The sequence below is a fragment of the Athene noctua genome, chromosome 23, assembly GCF_965140245.1.
Source record: "Athene noctua chromosome 23, bAthNoc1.hap1.1, whole genome shotgun sequence".
Taxonomy (NCBI): Eukaryota; Metazoa; Chordata; class Aves; order Strigiformes; family Strigidae; genus Athene; species Athene noctua.
In genome coordinates this window covers 8,823,586-8,847,110 of record NC_134059.1, presented here as the reverse complement: position 1 = coordinate 8,847,110, position 23,525 = coordinate 8,823,586, and the positions used below count along the sequence as shown (strand labels likewise).

The window sequence follows — 23,525 nt, the reverse complement described above, 5'->3', positions numbered from 1 at the left end:
ACTTGCAAACCCTCATCACAGAAGAACTGATCTGCAGTGCGGATTCCTCAGTGCCTGAACCTCGTGTCAGCACTCACACCAGTACAAGAAATGGTGGATTTAACCTGTACACAGACATCCCTTTTACTAAAGACACATTTGAGGAGGAGGAGTGCCTCTGACTCGTGGTAACTTACAGTCCGCCCTTTGATAATGCTTTTTCTGTATTGTGATGGTAACAGAACAAACCTCCATAAACAGAAGGCCTTTCCCTCTTCCTTCCTCCTCAGATCCATATGTCAAAGTGTCTTTGCTCTGTGATGGGCGAAGACTGAAAAAGAAGAAAACCACCATAAAGAAAAACACACTTAATCCCACGTACAATGAAGCAATAATCTTTGACATTCCCCCAGAGAACATGGATCAAGTCAGTCTGCTTATCTCTGTCATGGATTATGATCGGTAGGTGGAAGGCTCTGGAGACCTGGGGGGGGCAACACCCCGTTGGGTGCAGGTTTTCCTGCTCAACAGCCATTTTCCTTAGTATCAGGGACTTGACTGCACAGCTCTGTGGCATCAATCTGTCTCTAGTGATTTATTGTTAAAGTGTCATTGATATTTATGGTTATGGAAAATTACCTGCTAGAACAGTAAATATGATAAAGCTGGTCCTTTGCTTTATGGCATTTTCGTGAGTGAGTGCTGTGTTCCCCTTTGCCATTTGCTTCTCCTGCAAACCTTCATCCTGGTTTAGAGGTGAATGGTCTCACTCCGAATAGCAATTGGTGTAGGAATTATCCGTTACTGAACTTGCACTTACTCTTGCTGTACGCCACTACATCACGCATCCTTCCAGATCTCTGTCTTGCCAACCTACAGTTCAGACACTTTTAAAGTCCTTATTTCTGGCAGAGGCAGTGCCTCCATGTGCTGACAGGAGCAGACGAGGTCTGGCTGTCGTCGTGCGGGTACAACAGCCCGTGTCCGCTACCGTGGCACTCCGGTAACAGGGGGTCAGGAGTCTCTGTTGGACAGTCTGAGTGACAGGTAACCACCTTGTTTTCTGTTGTTTTCAGAGTGGGTCACAACGAGATTATTGGGGTGTGCCGTGTGGGGGTCAGTGCTGAAGGACTGGGCAGAGACCACTGGAACGAGATGCTGGCGTACCCACGCAAGCCCATCGCGCACTGGCATCCATTAGTGGAGGTAAAGAAGTCTTTCAAAGAGGTGTGTGGAGTTATTCTTTCCTTTTAATGCATGTGCTGTGCATGAGTGAGCTGGTTCAAGGCTTTCAGAGAGCTTCTTCTCTCACTTGGGATTTTCTGACAAGAACTGAGGGAATTTTCTCACCAGAAGTGAACTCTAGAAAGCAAGTATCTCTGTATGGGCTCGAAATAGCTTCTTGAGCTTGCAAGCAAGAATGAAAGGGACTGTGTTTACAGATGTGACTGTTACCATATTGGGTTTTTTTCTTTTTTTTTTTTTTTTTTTTTCAAATTAGAGATTGAGAGCAGTAAGGAAAGAGAATGCTGTTCTGATTGCAGAACAAATTGTCTAGGGATATCGCCTATTTCAAGTTTCAGTTTTTTCATCCTAAAAGATTTTTCTGTTGACTCATCTCCAAGCCTTTGAGGGAGAATAAATAGAACAAATGTAATTGCTCTAAGCATCTCCAGAGAAAGAGACTCACTTGATGCAGCCCCAGATGATGAAATAGGGCTGAAATGCCTGGGTACCATTTTGACCATCCCTAGCATTTTCTTCCTCTTTGCACTCCCTTTTCTCATGCTCCTATAGAGCTCTTTGGGTTTTGCCTGCTTTAGGTTGTAAATTCTGGAGAAGAGAGATGTGGAAAATGGCACACGTGCCATTGACACTTCGGGTATGAAAAGAAAGCCAACATTTGCGGCCAGTGATAGCATAATAAAGTACAATAAAGGCAGTAAAACCTCCCACTGTGTCTGGGGCTAAGGAGGCGTTTTCCCTCAGAGCCACAGACTAACAAAAGGCGCATTTTCCCCTTGAAGTTAAGATACTGAGCTCTGCTGGAAGGCAGATACTAGGCGTGGTGATCCTCCACATAGTGTGAGTTAGCATGCAGTCTGTGCTCAGTGCTCTCCATCCCAGCTCATATTCACCAGGTTGGCTCTGAAATCCAGCCATGCCCATCCCAGAGGCAGCTCTGCTGCTTCTGCAGGTTTCTTTCTTTCTTTTGCCGAGCATTGGTAAGCAGCAGCCGTGGGAGCTGAGGCTGGAGCTCTGCAGAGGGTCTCGTTACTGCTGCGTCCCTTGGTGGGCTTTTCTCTCTTGGGGCCGTGGGACCTTCCAGAGCCGGGGTCTATCAGAGGAGCAGGTCGATTACACCCAGTGGGAAAACCTGGCAATTAATATCTTAGTCTCAGACATGGTGGAGATACATCTGTCAGGCAGTGGAAATCTGAGACTTCATGCTCACTTGTGTGAGGTGTTCCGCGATCTCGTATCGCACCACTGTGGGTTGGGAGTAAGCACCCAGGTCAGCTGTGCAGAACTGGTGTACATCAAAGCAGGGTTCAACCCATGTGCAGTGTGTGTACCGGTGCTGCTGCCTCTGGGTGGTGAGCAGGACCAGGCCGTATTCGCCGTGCCGTGCCAACGTGCTGGCGGTGCACACAGGAGCTCCTTGGGCAGCAGCACACGCCACCCCACGCTGCCGCGGGGAGCCGGGCGCCGCCGAGTTTGGGTAAATGCTTGGTGGTCTTCATCGGCCAGCTCAGTGTCTGGATCGTCCCCAGCACCTCACAGCATGGCACCAGCTGCCATGGCCGACCCAGGGCCAGCAGTTCCTTCTCCAGCTTGTAATTTGTGTGACCTTAACACAGTAATTTTCAGATGCAGGTGGGAGTTTGAAAGAAAGACTCCTGTAAAGTTTTTGATAATCAATATAGAAAAAAGACATAATTATGGTGACAAAACTCAGAGAAACAAAGGAAGGCATGTAAGATGACTCACCTTCTGAAATATACTTTGAAAACCACTGCTGAGCCCCCAAGACTTTGGAAAAAAAACCCCAAGTGAATCATTTCATCCTCCAGTGCTCAGGTCAGGAGCTCTGCTTAAAAGAAAAAAATAAAAAAAGCCTCTGATCATCTGTTCTGGTATTTCTGCCACAAGCTGGTGCACAGACCCAGCAAGTGGTCCCTGTGTTTATTTGCCCTCTTAAGTTTTAGCACTGCTGTCTGCAAATCCCTAGTGCAGCTTAAAAAAAAAAAAAAAAAAGAAAAACCAAACAGAAAAGGCACAGGCTGCTGGAGAGAAATTAATGGGAAACGGTATTTGCTGGTTTGATGCGATAATCGCATCATCTTTTCCATATGTGTTTGTGTATTTTTTAAAGCTGTGTGGGCTTTGTGTCCTGTGCATCAGCTCTGGGCCCCAGGCACTGGGAGGGCGCCAGCCCGGGGGTGCTGGCGACGGGGGCCGAGGGCAGCCCCATCCCGCTGCCCTTGAACACAGATGCTGGGGGAGAAGCTGCTGAGCCTTCATCCCTTTTTCACCGTGGGGGTGAGCTCAGTCTGTGCCGACATCCCAAGTCGTCATCATCATCTTCATCTTCATCTTAGAGAGTGCTGGCAGCTGGACACCAGCAAATGGAGCATTTGCTTTCTAGTTGATCCTTGTGCTCTTCTCTGTTTGCTCCAGCGATTAGTAACAGCCTCTGCTCTACAGCCGCGTCTTTCCTGATTGAGGGCTTGATCTTAAACCAACAGCAAGAAAGGATTGAGTAATTGAGCAGTGGATGACGGGCGTTCTAAAGCAGGAGCACGGAGCTGCTCCGAGCCCGCCGCTCATGTCCTGGCTCCCTCCCCACACAGCTCGGTGCCGCACTGGGTGAAGAGAAGGGTGGGGAATCGGGAACTTCTTTCCCTGCGTCCATACTGCCCTGCCCTGCCTCGGGGAAACGCTGGCCAAAAAAAGGGGCTTATGCCATGTTTTGACTGCAGCCCAGAGTCACAGGTTCTGGTGAAGTGACCAGGAAAACTGTCACCAGGGTGTTTTACACCACGAGGATGGACCGGCCCTGGCCCCTGCTGTCTGCCACGGCAGTGTGGGACGGATGCACGGACGGACGGACGCCGGTGCCCCGGGGCTGCGCTCCCTGGCCAGGCCACTGGCCACGCGGGCTTGGTTCCTTGCCCGTCCAACCCCGGCACCCCAGGCAGCATCGGCGCTCCGCCGGCCGCAGCACGGGGCTGACGCCGCCCGGAGCCCCAGGCTGGGCCGCAGCGCGGCTCGGGCCCATCCTCCATGAGCCACACTCGCTCCTTCTTCTCTTTCATTGCTGCAGCCTGTAGGGAAACTCGCGTCTGTTACATTTCGTGTCTTTGGCTGCTCCATATTTATCAACAGTGAGTAACAAACTGTAATGACTGCACTTCTTTAATGACCATCATCATTAAAAAGAGAACATGTGCAAATGAATCATTAATTACAGGCTTCTCGGTCCTATCCTCCTCACACAGCCATTCAGAGGGAGAGTTGGAGAGCCGAAGACGAGAATCCCACTTGCTGTTGCATTTAGAAGTTATTCCGGCAGCCAACTTGCCCTCGGCACAAACCCATTCCCATTTTTCAGCCCCAAGGTCCTGCCGGCACCTGCTGCTGTGGCCTCAGCCTCCCCAGTGTGCTTCAGCCATCCCACCCACAGCTGCTTCATCTGCATTTCCTCATCCATCCCTTAGCCAGGTTAAGTGATGTGTCTATAAAAAGAAATAGAAAATTACAGCATGTCTTTCCAGACTTTGAAAGGGACTTCTGAAAACTGGAAATTTCTCTGTTATCTTTGAAAGACAAACTCTGTCTGATATTGTGGAGCAGCATCATCAGTGCAATGCAAAATGGGTCTTTGATGTTGCCAAGTCCCTCTGACATTCAGCATGGGAGCATTTATTTGTTTAAACTATTTCTCCAGATAAAACCCAATAACTTTGCTGAGAGATAAGTCATGCCCATAATGAAGAACAGCCATTTATCTTTAAAGATATGCAAAACCAGCCTCTTCCAGACTTTTGGGCATGTTTGACTTTCACTGAACTGTGCCTGGTTTCTGGCTGTTAATTACGCAATGGGTGGTTCACCTTTTCTAATTAAATGAAGAAAAAGTATCTTCAGGTTCCTCACGGCACGCTGGTCACTTGAACCTACTCTTGGAAGAGTTTTCATCAAACTTTCGGAGTAACAAATATTGTCACTGTAACTGCAGGCAGGACAGTGCAAGGAAATTGCAGAGGACTCTGCCCAAAGCCCCACTTCTATTGTAATTTCTGCTTATCTGCTGTTTTATTGGTAATTTTCATGGGGAGGGTGTATCCATATTATCAGTTCCTCTGGGATTTTAACAAATACATTTGACATCAGAAGCACAGAAGAAAGAGTTTTCTTACCTTAAGGCAGCCTCTTTGGCAGGACAGCCGCCTTCTTTCACTAACTTCTGCTCAGCCCAGATGAACGCAGCCTGTACAGCGCAAACCTCTGCGGTGAGCTGCTTTGTGCTGACGGGTCTCTCTGGGGAAGGGACTGGCTGAGCTCCTGACCCTGTCTCTGCCCCTCCTTGAGATTTCACCCACAGAAGTGAAGTCCACGCATGCTAGAGCGTTGCTGTTGGCCAGCAAAGAGTTTCTGCTCATGTAGGAGAGGAGGGAGTCGATCCGGGCAGGGGGGAGCGAAGCAGTGGAAGTGCTCTGCCTCCTGTTGTCTCTGGGAGATGTGGATCATTTGTCATTTGAATTTAATAAAACAAGATGGTGAGATGGGCAAGTACTCAAAATGAGGAGTAATGGGTTTGAATTATAATAATAGCCCCCAAGGCAGATAGATGACTAATAATTTATGATCCTGTAAGTATGGCAAAAAAGTGTTTGCTCCATCCACAGACTCTCTGATCTGATTTTCACTTTGAGAAATGTCTCTGGCACTGTGGACGGGGCTTCTGTGCGGTCAAATTGCCAGACTGGAAAGACTCAAGTAGTTCTGCAATTAAGCAGTATTTCTAAAACAAAAAGGCAACGGCACAGGAAACAACAGAAAGCTAAACTGAGAGAAAACTTTGTCTTCACAGCACACACAGATACTGTTTGTTTTTCCTTTTTTGTGAGCAGTCCTCACAATTGTGAATTGATTTACAAAGCAATAAAGTCAATTGTTCAGTAATTCTTCCTGAGTGGTTAAACACAGGCATTCAATAAGCTGAAACATGCTGTAGAGCAGATGAGAACGCTGCTGACAGGCATCGCAGTAAAGGGACGCAAAGAATTTCCAATAATCTCTCTCGTTTTCTTAGGCTTGCTTTCTTTTTTCTCCCACCAGTGGCAAGGCCGGGCAGCGAGCTTTGACAGCCAGGGTTCCTGTCCCTCGCCTAAACCACCACCCACACCGTGATGCAGAGCGCGGCGAGTAAAACGGGACTAAACCAAGTTACTTTTGCACTTGGCCTACAGTCTCAGTAATTTGTTGCTGAGTGGCAGTGGCAGCAGCGAGACTTTCCAGTCTAGTTGTTCCTTGCGTAAGTAAAGGCAGAAACCCGTTTTGTGGTCAAATATGTCTTTGTCTAATATGTCTCCCAAGGTGATGTTTTTTCTTGTGGCTTTTACTGTACGGATCTGTTTCCAGAGGAGGAAAGTGGACTGAGACATGAGCTGGATGTTTGGTCTGTAAAATAGCATGTAAAATAGTTTTTAGTGTGTACGAAGGCTGGAAAAGCGCGAAGGGGCTCTGGGAGTCCGCGGGCAGCGCTGGTGCCGGGAGCGGGACGGCGGCGCCGCGCCGAGAGAGCCTGAGCCCCAAGCAGCTCCGGGCTCGGGCCAGCCTGGAGCCAGCAGCGCCGTCACGGCTCTCCTGCTCGTGTGGAGTGTTCATGAGCTGTTAGAAGTCTGTGTAGTACGTATCCCAAGTTCCTTTTGTCATGTATAAAACCCCACCATTGATTCCTCAGGGGGGGAAACCTGTTTTTTTCCCTTATTTGAAGTCTCCCTAGAGCTACTTGCATGAACAGTGTCTTAAGACCCCTTCGTACCTGCCGCTCGTTCCCCCCGCACATCACTGTCTTATCTGGAGTGGAGAGAACTGTGTTGCCACACGTGGGGTTCGGACATAAAGGGGGAAAGATGTTACAGAAATAGGTGACGGCCTTGCATGAACACTAGATCTTTATTTCCTGTATCATCCTAGTAACAAAGGGTGAACAAAAGGGTAAAGGGGAATACAGAAACAAAACCAATACTGAGAAAAGCTTCCAAACATTTTTCTTGAAGTATCAGCACTTCCTTAATGAAAAAAGTTTCTAAGGCCCAAACCCTGGAGGAAGATCAAGTTTTGAAAAAATCAAACTTTGCTGGTTCCTTGGCTGCAGAGGCCAATGAAGTTATGACATCCCACAAACAAACTTGGAAAATGCAGCTAAATCAGCCGATCTTTATCAGACAGCTGAGGATTTTGGACACGTTCTCATCGTGGATTTATCTCTGAGTTAATAAATACATTAGTGCTGTTTGTTCCACTGTAATTAAATTAAGTAGCTGCAAATATTTTGCTTTGGAGTTAACCCAAAATTCGCTAGCAAGGCAGCCGTTTCTCCTCACATGAGGTTAGCAGAACTGCGTACACTGACCACGATCTTCAGGTCAACTTCAGTTTCCATTTTCCTAAATGTCACAGCATCAGCCTTCACTGGACATCATGGGAATGGTGTTTGCATTGTTTTCCTGGGTAAGATGAATCCTTTGGCCAGTGAAGGACAAATACATAATTTCTCATCACACCTTGTGTCTTAATTCTCCTTATGTGCCACATGCTGTAGAAGCAGAAACTCAATAAAATTATTTTATTTGTAAGTCTTGCCTTGTCTGGTGAAATACTTCCTCTGAAAGCAGTAATGGTGTGTTAGACGGTTACAGTGATCACAGCGGATGCTGTAAAATGGGATAAAACAGGTCCTGGCGTGGTGTGAGCTCTGCAGGGGCAGACTGCGTGATGTGGGGCGGACACTTCTTAGGCCATAAACTCTGCAGTTCTTGGTTGTCCCGGGACAGTCAATACACATCCCCTGGGGAACTGCTGAACACCAGTCACAGACAAAAAATAAAATCTTTCAAGCGCTTACTGTTCATTGAAACAAAAAGGTGGTAAAACCGCATTAGCTTTCCAGCGTAAGGAGTGCTGTAACTTCTACCAAGGGACACCACCAAGGACACCCCTTTTCAAGACGACCCACCCTTTCTGGGAATATTCCAGGTCTGTTATTGGAGGGAGTTTCTAATAATTTGAAGTAACTGACTGATAGCGGTGGACGGCTCAAAAAATGACCACAAGCCCCCTGAACCTTTTCCTGAGCTGAGCTGAGCCTCAGGTGTTTAAGGCCGTGCACGGGAAGTGCCTCTGGCAGGTTTGCAGACCAAAGCACCTGGAGCACAGGACGCACCCAGAAGAAGCCGCAGCAGTCCCGGCTCATGCAGGGCTGGCACTTGACAATCATTAATTGCACTAACCCACTCAAATCTTTTTATTCCTTAATCCTGGCTTCTTGGGTTTTGGTGTTCTCTGTATAATCTCTGTCTTTTATGCATTCTTCTTGTTATCTAGGATTTAGTCAAAACATACGTGGGGTTTGACACAAAGCTTCTATTTTTAATCCTTTCTTCACACAGATAATCAATTGCCACTCAATACTGACTGTCACTTGCATTACTAGAAATCTGGCTCTCACGCCAGTGAATAGCACCCACGCCTAGATGTCTCAAACCCCCTACACTTGTATTTTAAATGCTGAGATTTTGCCATGTCCCCCAGCGAGGGGATAATCAAACCCTTGTGTGTGTGTCAGCGCCTCAGTGCATCCGCTCGAGAATTGGTCACACTAATGGAAACAAGATGTACCGCACGGGGGGAAATGTTTCCCTTTCATCTAGAGAGGGATTATAACTCTGAAAAGGAGCTGAGCCTGGCACAAGTGCCACCTCAGGATTAGTTAGGTTGCTTTCTTGCTCCCCACTCCACATGCTACCCTTAACTCTGTAACAGTAACTCCCAGAGAAGTTTAAACTCTTACCAACAAAGGAAACCCCCCCCGGGCTGTGTCCCATGGAAGAGTTTGCCCCTGTGGGACTTGTGCTCCTTGGAACCTCATGGCAGGGGTGAATTTCCCTTGCCAGGGGAGGATGCTGACAGACCCAGGGGGACGCTCACAGACCCGGGGGGACGCTCACAGACCCGGGGGCTGCGCGGGGGCCTGATGTTTCGTGGGGGGCTGAGGGCAGCGCTGCAGGCGGAGGGAGCCGCTCCCCAGCCGAGTCTGCCAGCAGCCACAAATGAATAGTCTATTCTATTTCGAGTGCTGCAAGGAAAATAAACACACATGAGCATTCCCAGACTACCTTTTTTTTTTTTTTTTTTTCCCCCCTTTCTTATAGTTTTAGCCTCCCAGTCTCCAATTTCACAGAAGAATAACTGCCTGCAGGAAGAGTAAGAGCCACTGCCGTGAGGGCTGTCACCTAATGACAGCTGGTTTAGTGATGGGGGGACCCAGGGAGAAGACCCGCGAGTCCATCACACTGCTCGTTACAAGGGGTCAGAGCGGGGGGAACTGTCCCAGCCAAGTGCCCTCCTACCGACTTGAGAACAAAATAACTTGATGAGAAACACCCCATGGAGAGTGAGTTTCAGCCACGGTGCAGCTCTGCTCTTCGCGCTGTGAAGGAAGCTGGGCTAGGAGGGGAGCAGTGACCCCCTGGTGAAGCCCCTTGAGCAGCCGTCACCCCCTCTGGGGCAGAGCTGCCTCTCCAGCCAGCCGAGTGCTGGCCCTGACAAAGGTGTTGCTGGGATGAAACGGGCTGTTCTGCTGCTCCGCTCAGTCCCGCTGGTGCTGCGGGACAGAGCTCAGCCTGGTCGAACCCCAAACCTTTCCTAGTGCACATCGACACCTCGCTCAGCATCGCTGCAGAGGCAGCGCCCGTGGCTCCCGCGGCTCCCTCCACCCTCCCGCCAGCTGGGAGTCCCCCGGCTGCAGGGGCTGGTGGGTCTTCGGACATTTGCTTTGCCAGTTGAGGAGCATCCACTGGTTCCTCTGGAGCTCTTCTCCAATACTGGCTTCCAAGCTGTTTGCATTATTGTGGGATTTATTTTTTTTTTTTCCCACACATCAGCAATGCATGGTTTGGCAATGAGAAGAATCTTGTCATAACAATTTATAGTTATTCTCCAAAAGTGGCCTTTAATTTCTAATTACAGAATGCTACTCACAGGTACACAGAAAAAAAAAAAAAAGTAAGGAAGAAAACAACTGGGGTTTTGTAGGGTTTTAAGAAGTAAATAAACATGCTCTGTAATTATCTTAGGAAAAAAAACCCTGAGAAATAAATGTAAACTCAGTGCTGATGCTGACTGTGCTCTATGTCACAGCTGCCACGCTGAGGCTGGCTGCGTGTCCCCACCTTTCGCAGCTGGGATCACTTACTCTACAGGAAGTTTTTGTGCAGAACTGAACGGGACCCACAAACTGCACCCGGCTGCCAGGAGCCAGAGGCAGGGACTGACAGACCGGGAGCCGTCGGGGTGCCGGAACCGCAGGCAGGGCAGGACACGGGTGTTGAGGATTCCCGGGTCACTCGGCCCTTGCCTCCGACGGTGGCAACATTGGCCACTCCGAGGGGTTTCTGGGCACGTGGGTGACTTGAGCTGACCTGTGCCCACTGTGGGCTCAGCGGAAACTCTATAGCAGGAGCAGTTTTGTGTGCTTAATTTTGAATTTTATTCTATTTCTTCCAAACCCTTTTACTTAGGCATAATTCTTGAGCAGCCATAAAGAGTATGTAATCACATACACTCAATCCATATGCATGCCAGTCCTGCTTCAGTCTTTAGCCCAAGTATCTTCAGTCCAGATACTTTTATATTCACTTAAAGGTAATAAATTAGACAGCAAATTATAGCTCATTTGAGAAAAGTACAGCCCTGTTCTTTGAGATCCTTATCTCAGTTCTCTATTTGTACTTCGTTTTTCTACTTTTGTTATTTGCCCTCTTAATCGTCTCTCTAACTGAGCAGGCCCAGGCTTCTCAGTCTCATTTTGCTGGAGGTTTTTTCCCCCAGGGCCCTGATCGTTCTTCCTGCCATTAAGGTTATATGTATCAGTACAGTTGTGCACTGATGTAAATGCTGGGTCAGGGATCTGGTTATCGTGCAGCACCCAAGGGTGACCTCCCCGGGACTAGAAACTCTCTTTGTCATTTTTATGCCCCTGGATGCACAAACATGAGCTGGACTCCCCGTGAGCTCTGCTCACACAGCTGCTGCCAGGGCCCATGGGGTTGGGGGTGCAGGGTTGGGGTGTACGGGGCTGGGGGTGCAGGGTTGGGGTGTACGGGGCTGGGGGGCCTGGCCAGGCAGCAGCTGTCCCGCCCCGGAGCTGCCCCGGGCGCCGGTGGCCTCCGCGCGCCGTGCCCAGGAGCCCCGCGGAGGGGAGGCTTTGGGGTGGTCTCTCCGCTCTGCAGACGCAGCACTGGTGGCGCTCGGAGCTGCCCGTTGCCCACCGGCCTTCCCGCGGGACACGGTCCCGGGACACCCCGTCTTGGGGCGCGGAGCTGACGGCGAACACACCCCGCACTGGGCACTGCAGACAGGGAAGAGGGGTTTTTCCTTTCGTGCTGGCGGTTGGTTTTTTTTTTTAAATCTCCCCACAGCAAAAATTATCTACTCTTCATTCTGCAGTAAAAGGTAACGCAGCCTGCTTTTCTGCTGGGGTGAGCATCATCCCAAAGCCAGGGTTGTCAGGAGGCCAGTGCTGCCGGTGAGCCTGGGACAAGTGGGGTTTGGCTGCTCTTTGCAGATCCACAGGCTTAGAAAATCTGGATCTTTGTCCAAGTGCCAGAGGCATCCTGGTAGCTCTGCTTGGCTTACAAACCTCTGCAGTCAGCCTTCAGTGGCAATGCTACTCGAATGTTCAAGATTTTTTTTTTTTTTCCCTGGACTTTTCTGAAATATAATTTGTAATTATATTTTACAGATTTATACATGTATATATTAAGACAGTGGGTTAGTTATGCAAATATAATTGTGTATCTTACGTTCCCATGTCATTTGTAATTAAAACCATGGAATTCAAAGCACATATATTTCAAAAATCCAGTGTAGGCTTCTATTGGAAATGCAGTTCATTAAAGCTAATGAAGCGCCTTAGAATGGGTCAAAGCAAATCCAGAGCATGTTCCGTTGCCGTGGGAACAGCCAGTACCAGAACCCAGTGCAGAGACAGTGAAATAACGGGCAGAAATACGATGAGGAGAGAACTCTGCCCCGAGCCCAGGGCGGCGCTCTCCCGCCTGCGGTGCCGGACGCGTGGAGCCCCCTTGGTCCCTCCCGGGGCCGGAGGAGCCGTCGGGGCCCCGTGGGGATGGGGCGAGTGGCAGCCCCGCCAGGCAGAGAAATGTTCCGTGGCAGAGCGGGGACTGGGAAATGGGACCCAGACATCAGACGCACGGAGGTAAATACTTTCTGGATTGTTAATTGCTTCCAAAGTGGAAGACTTACTCCTAATCTCCCATTAGCAACTGCACATCCCTCTCACTTCAAATTGCCTTAGAAGATGAGGATTTCTTCGCTGCCATGAGGGACAGAGTGGAAGAGCAGTAATTTTTTAATTAAGTCAGTTTGCTGGCGTTACTCTTGGATAGCTTACATAAATGAAGGAGGATTTTGCTAATTGCTCTGCTGATTTCCTCCTGATGCTCGAGACCACCCTGCCTCTCCCTCCAGCCCCTCAGCCCTGAGCCGTGGATCCTCCACCAAGTCTCCCCCCCTCCAGCTCCAGCAGCCCCACCCTGCGCCGGGGTCCCTGCTCCGGTGGGAGCCCCTCGACGCGCGGTGGATGTTACAAACCCCCCCGAGCACTTCTGCTCCGGAGGCCGCTGCGCCAGGCACAGCCCCGGCATGGCCCCTGCCTGCTGGAGACGGATTAATGCAGTTTTTCTAGTACATAATAGTTGCAGAAGCCAGGAGGACCTTTCTGCCTGTTGCATAACCTCAGCTTTATCTAATGAACCTCTAATTGCTGCTCGCTGTGGGTGTTCTGGAGGGCTGCTGAGCCGCTCCGCCTGTCTCCCTGCTCCAGCGCTGCCCGGGCCCTTGTGCCATGAGCTCAGCGGGAATCTTCCCCTCCTCCCTCGTGCCAGCAGGGTCCCTGGGCAGGTCCTGCTGCAGCCCTGGGGTGCTGGATGCAGAGGGGTCTCCTCTCGGGCGCGCGGCGCGGGCTGGAGCACCCGAACGCTGCCCTGGGAGCGGGACCCCGGCCGCTCCGAGCGCGACGCCGGAGCCTCGACGCACTCCACGGACGCATCGGGGCTGAACCAGCAGAAACAGCGCGTCTCTGCGGGCCCGGGCCTGACACGGGTTTGTGGATTCACGCTGCGCCCTGACTGGCCCCAGCGGGGGGGCTGCTCTTCTCCCTCCTGCAACCGCAACGGGAAAATATCACCCAGCCCCGAAACGGCATCATGCAAGCAGGAGCTGGTGATGTTTGTGTTGCGGAGAAATGGGCCGGTGCTGGCGTGGCAGAGGGTCCTTCCAAGCTCTTCCTCCGAGGTGACGCCGCCCGCCAGGGCTGTGCCACCCCCAGGGCTCTCGGATGCTGCTGCACGAAGGCAGCGTCTCATGTCGATCCTGAAGCGGGAGTTCCCAGGGGCAGGAACAGAGTCGATGATGCAATGAAAATAATTATTTCCTAAAATTGCCCATTCCTCTAAGCCTAGGAAAGTGGGTCTTGCAATGAAGGGAAAAACAGAAGAGCCAGCAATGCAAATCAGTGGCACGTAACTGCCTGGTTTCTCTGCATACGGCTGAGCCCCACGGGGGGATGCTGCACCGCCAACACACGGCAGGATGACACGGCACCCCAGCTGTGACAAACCTCATGGGATTCATTGGTACCGATCAAATTATATTTCTCTCTTAATTTATTGTAGAGCAAGCTGAACATTTCAATTTCTGAGGCAAGCTCGCATAGGGAATGGAACGAAGTGGGAGATGGCAGATGACGGTGACATCGGAGTTGGCTTGGTTGGGGAAAACTGCTTTTCATTTAAAACCCTGCTTTCCTGAAAAACTGCAGCTGAGGAAGGATTGACAATTTAGAACAAAGCTGTGAGGAGCAATCATCTGCAGGGGCCGGGACAAAGCAGAGCTCTGGTCTGTGGCCCATGCGTTTGGTTGTTAAGTCTCCTCCAGGTCAAAAGGTTTGAAGCAATTTTAGGTTAAAAGGGAATGAAAACTAGAAGATGAGAAGGACTGTAAAAGTCATGGGCTGGGCTCCAGCACTTGGCAAGGAGCCGCTATCTGGAGGTCAGGGACTGGATTTCCATTGCAAATTAATTGGTGGATTAACATTTATTTCTTTGTTCTCATTCTCCCCTCAGTGCCATGTCTAATTGCGTATTAAAATTCTTGCCTTCCCAGTCGGGGCTCGCCTGTCTGCCCCCCTGCTCCTGCCCCGTCCCTGCGGGCCGCCGGCCTCTGCCTCGCTGGCCAGTGGCTCCTGCAGCCGGGGGGGTGTCTGTCCCCTGCGGCCGGGGGGGCCCTGCCCCGTGGCAGCACCCCGTCTCTGCTCGCTCGCAGCCCGTGTCCGATGCTCTGATCAGCGCTGAACTGGCTCCGCGGCTGCGGGAACGCGGAACCAAGAGCTACGGGGGGCCAAGGACAAAGCGCGCGGCTCCAGCGCACCTGCGGGTCAGCGGGACCCTGAGTGCCTCCGGGAGCGGAACCGGGGCTGCCCCGGGACACGCGTGTCCGTGGGCCTGGCCGGGGGCGCGGGGCCCGCCCGGGTGCTGCGGGTGCCCCCGCGCAGCCCTTCAGCTCAGGATGGGTCCCGGTGGCGCGGCCGCTGCGCCGGGCTGCGCACACAGACGCTCCTCCAGTGGCTCTGCCTCGTGAATTTAACCAGACCTTTCATTTTCTCTTGTCTGAGCAATTCCATGGCAGCGCTAATCTTCGCATCATTTTCGTTTACAAGGGTTAGTAGGTAATTCTGGAGAAATCCATTCAACTGAGGAATTAGTGAGTCAATAACACACTTTTGTATTTTGTTAGAAACAGAAAAATTGGTAATTTCTGTTTGTTTTGACCCTACCTCTGTAGAAATGGCAGCAATTTTCCATAATAATCCCAGTTACCATGGTTATATCTCCCTCTAGGCTGCCAGACACCTGCAGCAGGACACCGTCCCTGCATGAGCTGGGGGGGGCGGCTGCTCTGGGGTCCCGGCTCCTCGCGCCGCCCCAGTGCCGGGGCCGCCGAGGGGCAGCTCCTCCTTCCCGGCTGGCTGAGAGGAGGACGAGAGGGGCTGGGACCCCAAACTCGGTGCTTCACCGAGCCTCAGGGGAGGGTGAGGGACTTGGAGGCAAACGGACAAACAAAACTTGACCTCGTGTTTCTCGGAGCTGACCCACCCAAGGCGCAGGCAGTGCTGGGGCAAAGCACTGGGGAGGGAAACCCAAACCCTCCTTTGCACAGGGAGAATCACTGCATCCCTCAGCATTTTTGCCTGAGGAGGATGTATTAAGTAGAAAATTCGGATCTGTTCCAGAAAAGCTGTGGGGAGATGATTTTCAGAGAGGAAAGAAATTAAAGAACTGCTCAGCTGAATAGCTGAGCTGGTATTTTTCTGTCCTCGGGAAACAACTTTCATAATAACAGCATTAGTAATAATAACAACCCAAAGAAAATCCTAGTGAAATCATGTAGAATATGGGATGTGTGAAATCCCTGGGATGGTGTGAGGTGCCTGCGTGGGGCTTCCTCATGTCAGCAATATCCTTGTTGGCTGGAGACAGATGTTCCCAGAAATGGGGGCAGTGCACAGAGTAATCCGTCTTGATCAAAGTACTGAAATAGCTCCAAATTCTCTTAGTAAATGAAACTGTCTAGAAAATAATGAAACGATGTGTGTCACAAACCACAGCTCCTCTGACAGGGCTGTGAGCTCTGAATTTGAAGACTTTATTTTTAATCTTCCTGTCAAGAGGAAAGGAAGGAGCGGACACCCCAGCTCCGGGAAGGGCGAGGGGAGACCAGGCGCCTCCTCACCCAGGCTGGCTGGGCCAGGCGCGAAGCCAGCTCTGCCGGGACCCCATAATACTGCAGAATCCACCTTTTCAAAAGAAATTTCCGTTTCTGTCCCTCCCTTTGAGCTGCAGCACACCTCCTCCAGCACAGCACATGGGCTGTGAGAGTGCAGGGAGCTGCGAGTGCTGGGGGGTTGGGGGGCCGGGGGTGGGGGGTGCGAGGGACGAGGGGCAGCAGCCAGGTTTGGTGTTCGAGGAGGAAGAGCCGGGCTGGGGAAGTGGGCCCGAGCTGAACTGAGCCGGACGCAGCTGTGGCTGATCCTCGGAGCTCAGCATCCCGCCGTGGATGAGGGGACCCCCGGGGACGCTCCCCCCGGCTGGGCGCCCCCAGCGCGGGGCTCGGCAGCGCTGCGGGTGAGGGTCAGCCCTGCGGGTGCACGAGCGCCCCGGAGCCTCCCCCGCACCCCGCGGGCCCATCCCGGCAGAGCCCCCACTGCACCCCCTCCCGGGGCTCCCCTCTCCCCAGAGCCACAAAACTGCCGCGTAGACCCCGAGCCCTCGGCAAAAATCAGAAATGGCGCGGAGCTGAGATGGAGCCCAGAGTTCTGCACCGCCGCTGGAAGGTCCCGCTCCCGGGGGGGAGACTCTCTCTGTTCCAGAAAGAACCGGCCGGACCCAGCAGCGCTCAGCAAGGACGGGTTTAGCTCCAGCCCATCCCGGCGGACACAGCCACAGGCCTGAGCTCTCCCGCTCTGCGACAGACTCCAAGCAAACATTTCTGGTGAACTTGGTTAGAACAGGCAGAGGACCATGAGCAAGCTGCCGCTGTTTGGTGTCCTCTGGGCACATCCGGGATCACCCCAAGATCCCGTGTCCTCCCCCTCCCCGCGACCTCCTGGGCAGAGGCTTTGTCTCCTCCCAGCCCGTGTGTGACGAGCCAGACCTCAACCAGATGTTACGTGGGCAGAAATACCTATTTGAAGTTAAAAGCCTGTGATTATACTTGCCAACCAGCCATTAAGAAAGTATTAAATGGGGAAATTATCCCCCCCTTCTTGTTTCAATACAATAGCACCTTTATAATACGCTTGTTTAAGTTGCCTGCTTTTAATTTTAGTTCCCCTGTCTCTAATCCTACAGGCGGAACCACGTCACTTTATCAATAGCTCCTGTGAGCTGGAAAAGTCAGGGAGGAAAAAACAGCCAATATCCTTGAAAATTAGACAAAGGGGAAAAAATTAGCCAGGAGATCTGGCTTTCCCTGTCTTACTGCTAACATAACTTCTTCATTTACTTTATCAGATTGCCTTCCAAAGAGAAGTATTTTTCAAGAGGAGCGGGCATGAAAGGAATCATTACTTACAGAGACTCTTCTTTAAAGAGATAAAATATTTGGCAATTAAAGCACAAGAAGCTGCAGACTCTCAAGGAAAGCTCTGACTTACTGGAGCGGTCACATCAGCATATTTTCCACTAACCCCTGCTCAGGGAGAGCGGTAACAGGGCTGCGACGCGCTGCCGCTGCGGGGGGGCTCCCCTGCCCGGGGCCGGGGCCACCAGCCACCGCGTGCTGCAGGCCACGGGCGGCCACGGCCCCCGGGGCGGGAGACACGGGACAGGCCAGCCCTTGTCCCAGAGCCTCCACGCGGAGCGGCTGAGCCTGGAAATGGGGGTTTTACACCCTCCTGTGGGGGAGAGGGGGCGTCTGGCTGTAACGGCCGCGGGTGACCTGCCCGTGGCCAGACCAGAACACGGTGGAGTCTCTGACACCGTCACCTTGAAGTCAAAGCTGAATTTCCCACAAAATCTGTTTGTTCAGAGGGAACGGCTGGGAGGGCCGAGGCCTGGGCAGCCCTGGGGCTGGGGGGAGCCGAGCAGTGGGGAGCAGCCACAGAAGCCACAAACCCGATTCCAGCAGTGGCTGAGGGGCTTGGGGCAGCCCCGCGGGTCCCGGGCGGCTGCTGCCACACCAGGATCACCCCGACCCGCTGCCGGGCCCGGCCCGGGGGGCTCCGCTCCCCCCCGGCTCCCGTGGGCCAAGGCGGGGGGCAGCGGGTGGAGCCGGGGGGGGCTGGTGGGGGCAATTAACACCTATTAGGGCACTCGGTGCCCTGACAGTCCCACCAGCTGTGGCACAGCCTTTGCTTTCTCCTAATGGGGCTGATAAATATTTAAACAAGAAAAAAGGGAATCAGTACCCCCCAGCCGGAGGTGAGCCCTTGGGTCTGCGGGCAGCCAAGCCTCCGCGGCGCGGGGGGCCGGAGCCTGCAGCCGGCGGGGAGCAGGCCCACGGTGAATCAGCCTCTCCCCGGACCTGCTGCTGTTCTCCCCCGTGGGGAACCCTCTCCTCTGTGGCAGGGACCCACGTCCAGCGGGGGGACGAGCCCCAGCACGGCGAGTGCCCACGGTCCTGCCGCCCGCGGGTCCCTCCTGCGCGAACCGGGGGCTCACCGGGGGCTGCTCGGCCCCTGCCCGGGCCACGGCGAGGGAGCTGCTGCTCTGCGGCCGGACTCCTTCAGCCAGCTCCGAGCTGAACCACTTTAGCGATCAAACATGTGATTTTTGTCTGTTTGTCAGCAGATGAAGATAATGCTGCTCTGCCTTATGGGGGTTATTCCGAGGATTAATTAGTTGATGTTTCTTGAAGTACTTTGAAGATGTGGAGTGCTAGATAAGTGCTGTGCTTTATAAGCCGATCAGGCGCTGCAGTTATTTTTCCATTTTGCTTCTCATTCCCCAAGTGTTTGTACAAAACAAACTCCCCACGAGTGTGCAGTTACTGCGGCCGCTTGTCACGCGGGGCTCTGCGAGGCAGCAGCAGCCGCTCCCGCCCGCCCTCGTACCTGCGATTTCCCCGTTAGAAGCGTGTCCCACAGGCGAGAGCCCCTCCCGGCTCCCCGGTGCGTCCCCCCGCACAGGTGGCAGCGGCATTTTGGGGTGCGGCAAGAGACCCCCATCACGGCTGGCAGGGACGTGAGCCAGGGCGGGGGCTGCCCCTCCTGGGCACCCTTGTAGAGAGAAATCTCTTTTCCTTCCGTTTCGTGAGCAGTTTTCTGGCCGGGAGTGAGCGGGGGGCTCAGCTCTGCGGGAGGAGCACCCATGTCGCTCAGGCTGAGCTTTGCGTCTGGTCCCGGCTGCTCCCGGCGTCGGGGGCTCCCGAGGGGCCCCCGCGCAGGCTGCAAGGGATTCCTGCCCCTCCGGCCACGGCAAGACGAAGCCTAATGAGCCAGATTTTCTGAAGAGAATAAAATACTCGAACACGTGATGCTCAGCGCCAGCGGGACTCGGGCACCTGCTGCCAGCAGCGGCACCCCCGTCCCCCGTCCCGCTCACGCCGCGGCGGGGACGCTTAGGGGAGCGAGTGTCAGGTTCTGCAGGACTTGTCTCTGGTTAGAAGATGGTTTCTGGTGCAGAGGAGTTACTGCCCCATCAATTTTAATTCAAGCTAGAGAAATCTTTGGCATAATTATTTACAACTGTGCAATTTCTGAAAATTATATTTCTGTTACCATAGTTATTGATCTTGAAAAGGGCTATAAATTAACTTGACAGTTCACAAAGTCTTTCACACTCGGATAATTTCTCTGCTTGACTTGCACCGTGTGTTGAACTTTCAGCACCATCCAATTACAGTCATTCAGAGTGTGTATTTAAACATTTCTCTCATGCAACCAAAAGATATTTTAATTATAATACAGAAGAACTGGAAGCAAACGCCAAGTCGCCTCCACATGGCGGGGCAGCTGGCCTCGAGGTGGGTGTGGGGCGATGCCGAACCCTGGTTTTATGGCAACGTGGGGGTGGCGTGGCCGTGCCGTGGCTCTGGGGGGTCAGGTGGCCCCGGGAGCCCCCTGGGGTCGCTCCCCACGGACCGGCTCCTCCCCGGGGCGCCCGGGCAGCTCCGAGGCGTCTCGCCCCCGAGGGCACCGGCAGGTGCCATCCTGGCCTGGCCAGCCCAGCCCACGGCATCCGTGCTCAGGGTTTGTCCCCCGAACTGACCTCCGATGGGAGGAAGGGATTCCTAGCGACACACAAACACCCCGTAATTCCTCCTCTGTGCTCTCAGGACACTGTGACAGGAACAAACCACAGCAAACCCAGGTTTCGGGGGGGCCCGCAGCGTCTCTGGCCAGCAATGGGCCAAATCCTGCACCCCTGGGGGTGTGGTACAAGGGGCAGCGTGCGGGATGGTTGCCGCTGGGTGATACTGGGCACTGGAAGGACTTGGCGTGGTGGCCACGGGGGGCTGTGCCCGTGCCCAGTGGCTGCCGGCTGTGGCCCCCACCTCGGGGATGGGGCTCTGGGGCCTGGCAGTGCCCGGGCTGCCCCCCCGAGGGGCTCCCAGCACCTGCCCTATGCTGGCCCAGCTCTGGCCCTGCAGGGACTCGGTGCTGGTGAAACAGGGACAGGGAGGGGCTCAGGGGACCCGGGGCCTTACGTAAAGGGTTTGTGGTGACCCTGCAGCTGCAGGGGGGAGATGACTGCGCTTCACTAGAAGTGAAGTTGGAAAATCAGCAACATCTGGTGCCTGATGCTAGGACACTTGCCTGGCACGCGAGGAGAATCTCCAGTTGTCCTCTCAGGTTAAGGGGTTTTGCTCTTTGCTCACAGTTTTGTGCATGCGGAACAGGCCGGCCCTGTCGGGCTCAGAGGTCTCTTGCTGCGGCGGGCGCCTGCCTGAGGCCCCAGCTTAAATCCCTGCCCAAACCCCCAGCCCAGCCCACAGAGCAGTCTGCACTCTGGCCAGCCCTGCACGGACACCCCACCCTTGGGAAGTGTCTTTTGGGGTGACTCTGGGGCAATGTGGAGCTCGTGGCTCTGGCAGCCCGGCCCCAGCACCCCGCACCCCCCGCAAGCAGGTGGCTGCAGCTCGCTGCATGGTATTTATTCATTACATCACAGAAAAGAAAATCTCATTAAATTAGTCCAGGTTTCTGAAGGGTGGTCCCAGGCAGGGACACTTGGTGCTGGTGGGTGAAGGGTGGCCGGGGCGGGGGTCCAGCATTTTGTCATTTCACAGTGATGGGAGATGGGGCAGAGACGCCATCCTGCGCCGGCGCTGGCCGTGCCCCGAGGGGGCCCCTCAGACCTCCAGCTTCTTCTTCATCTCCATGCGGTAGATGATCTGGTAGCCGTCGTCCCAGGCGTAGATCTGCCTCTCCCGGGGGCTGTACTTCATGCTGGAGTGGGAGCCGTAGCGCTTGGGGAAGTAGACGAGGGAGGCGTCCTCGGGGGCCAGCGTGCCGCTGACGTCGAAGACGCACTGCACGCGGGCGCGGCTGGGCAGACGGGTGTTGTAGACCACGTGCAGCGCCCCGCACACCACGAAGGCGCCCTCGGCGTTCTCTCGCGGGCACGGCGTGTCCCACATCTGCTCGATGTCCAGCGAGGTGGGGTCCAGCTTGGCCAGGCATATGTTCTTCTCATCCTCCTTGGTGGCGTAGATGGCCCAGAGCCCCTCCTCATCCGCCGCCACCTCGATGTAGGTGAAGGGGGAGAGCCCGAAGACGGGGATCTGCTCCTCGGCCGGGAACACCGAGCTGTCCACCACCGTCTTGTTGGCCAGGTTGAACTTGATCACCTGGAAGGGGCCCTGCTGGCGGATGTAGTAGAGGTGCCCGTCGTAGACGAGGTGCCCAGTGCCCACCCAGGGGTAGGGCAGCTTGATGCGGGCGGCCTTGCGGGTGGCAGAGAAGAGGGTGAACTCCCGCATGCGGGGGAAGACATACACCGTGTCGTTGGCAGTGCCGTCGAAGACGTAGATCTTCTCGGAGTTCCCGGCAGCATCCTTGGTCCAGAGCCCCGAGGTGCTGCCGAAACGTTTCAGGATCTTCATGGCTCTGACGCTGGCGATGGTGTCGCTGCAGTCTGCAAGAGCGGGGCGGCCGTGAAAACCTGGAAGCCACGCTGCCCAGTCCCCCCCTGCGCCAGTCACCCGTGTCCCCTGCGCCCCACCCCAGCCCTCAGGAGCTGTCGGCAAAGGCTGCAGAGGCTGCGGTGCTGTCCCATCCCCAGTGACATCGAGAAGTTCCCTTGTGTCCCCGTGTCAGGGGCTTTGGAGAAGCCCAAGAGTCTGGCCTGGGGCTTGGATGTGGCTCCCAGGCAGCTCTGGGGTACAGGATTTTGTGCCAGAGACACCCAAGAGATGCCCTGTGGGGATGTAGTGCCATGGCACATGGGCGGGGAGGCTTGGGCCTGGGTGGACTGGGGAGGCCCAGGGTAACCCCGCACGCGGGGGGTCAGGGCAGCCCCTCACCTGTCAGCTTGGTGTATTTCTCATTCTTCCTCTGCTTGGCTGTGGCCACCTGCTTCTCCATCAGCGTTTCATCCACCTCCACGCAGGGCGGCGCGGGGTTCTGCGTCTCCAGGTAGTCCACCTCACGCTCCAGCCGGTCCACGCGCACCGCTGCGCTTTCTGCCTCCGACCTCATCGCCTCCCGCTCCTTCTCCGCCGTCTCAAGCATCCCCAGCACCTGGTTCTTGAAGTCCCGCAGCTCCGTGGAGTAGCGGCTGCTCTGGTCGTGCCACTGCGAGATCCTCTCCTGGGGCAGCCAAGGGGACGTTGAGGTCCCGGCACTTTGCGGCCACCGTCCCGCGGCCTGCGCGCGGCTGTGGGGGCCCCATGGCACTGCGGCCCCGAGCTCGTGTCTGCGGGTCCCATCCCGCCACGCTCCCACACCCGTGGTGTCCCCAGAGCCACGATGCTCCCACTGCCCCGCTCCGCCCGTCCCGCAGCGCTCCCCCGCCCGCGTCGCTCGTGCTGGGCCCCCCGCCATCTCTGCTCCGTCCCGGCTGCCCCGCGCCCCAGGCCTGCTCCCAGCCCCCGGCTGCGGCGGGGCCGAGCGGGGGAAGCGGGATGGGGCCCTACCTCCAGGAGGGTGAGTCGCCGCTCCACGTACTCCATGAACTGCTGCTGCTGGGCACGAAGGGCCCCAGCGAGGAGCGTCAGGAGGAGCAGGCAGTGCCAGGGCCCCATGGCCGACAGAGAGTGCAGCCTCCGCCTCAGAGCTCAGGAATGCTCCGGCCTCTCGCAGCCCTTATTGAATCCAGATGTGAAGAGGGGAGGAGAGGCTGCTCCTTCGCCGCAGGCCAGCCCCAGGCACCTTAACCCCTTCGTGCCCCGGCGGGTGCCCACGTTGTGGCCGGGGATGTGCTGGTGCTGGCCGTGTGGGGTGCAGGGTGCGGGAGTGGGGAGCGCTGCGGCAGCCCCGTGGATGGGTGGACACGTCTGGTGCTGGGGCCAGCGTGAGCCGCAGCGTGGGGACCGCCCGTGGGACAGCGCGAGGCCAAGCTGGAGCTGGTGCGAAGCCACGGGCACGGCCCAGCCCTGGCTCCTGGAGCGCCGAGCTGCCCGAGGCAGGTGGCCAACCTGAGCTTGGCCTGGCCACCTGCCAGGTCTGGTGGAGTCAAGGCCGGGCCAGCATCGTGGCCACCGGCCCCCTGAGCCTGCGGCACCCCCCATGG

The 23,525-nt window shown here is 54.7% G+C and overlaps 2 protein-coding genes across 6 annotated transcripts in view; one reads left to right on the top strand and one right to left on the bottom strand.

Moving 5' to 3' along the window:
- Positions 1-7,847, top strand: part of SYT6 (synaptotagmin 6) — a 36,334-nt gene extending 28,487 nt beyond the window's left edge. For 4 of the 5 annotated variants that reach the window (XM_074925331.1, XM_074925334.1, XM_074925335.1 and 1 more), the window contains exons 5-7: positions 270-441; positions 1,056-1,206; positions 6,325-7,847. In XM_074925331.1, coding sequence (XP_074781432.1) covers positions 270-441; positions 1,056-1,206; positions 6,325-6,396 — 395 coding nt within the window. In that variant the 3' untranslated portion in view covers positions 6,397-7,847. The remainder of the gene's footprint in view (positions 1-269; positions 442-1,055; positions 1,207-6,324) is intronic. The other variant, XM_074925332.1, reaches the window with a different exon arrangement.
- A 12,678-nt stretch (positions 7,848-20,525) lies between these two features.
- OLFML3 (olfactomedin like 3) lies at positions 20,526-23,132 on the bottom strand. The gene is made up of 3 exons (XM_074925504.1): positions 22,930-23,132; positions 22,318-22,603; positions 20,526-21,929 (listed from the first exon to the last, which is right to left on the bottom strand). Exons 1-3 carry the CDS (start codon positions 23,035-23,037, stop codon positions 21,145-21,147), a joined length of 1,179 nt encoding a protein of 392 aa, XP_074781605.1. The 5' UTR covers positions 23,038-23,132; the 3' UTR covers positions 20,526-21,144.
- Between the last annotated feature and the right edge of the window lie 393 nt (positions 23,133-23,525).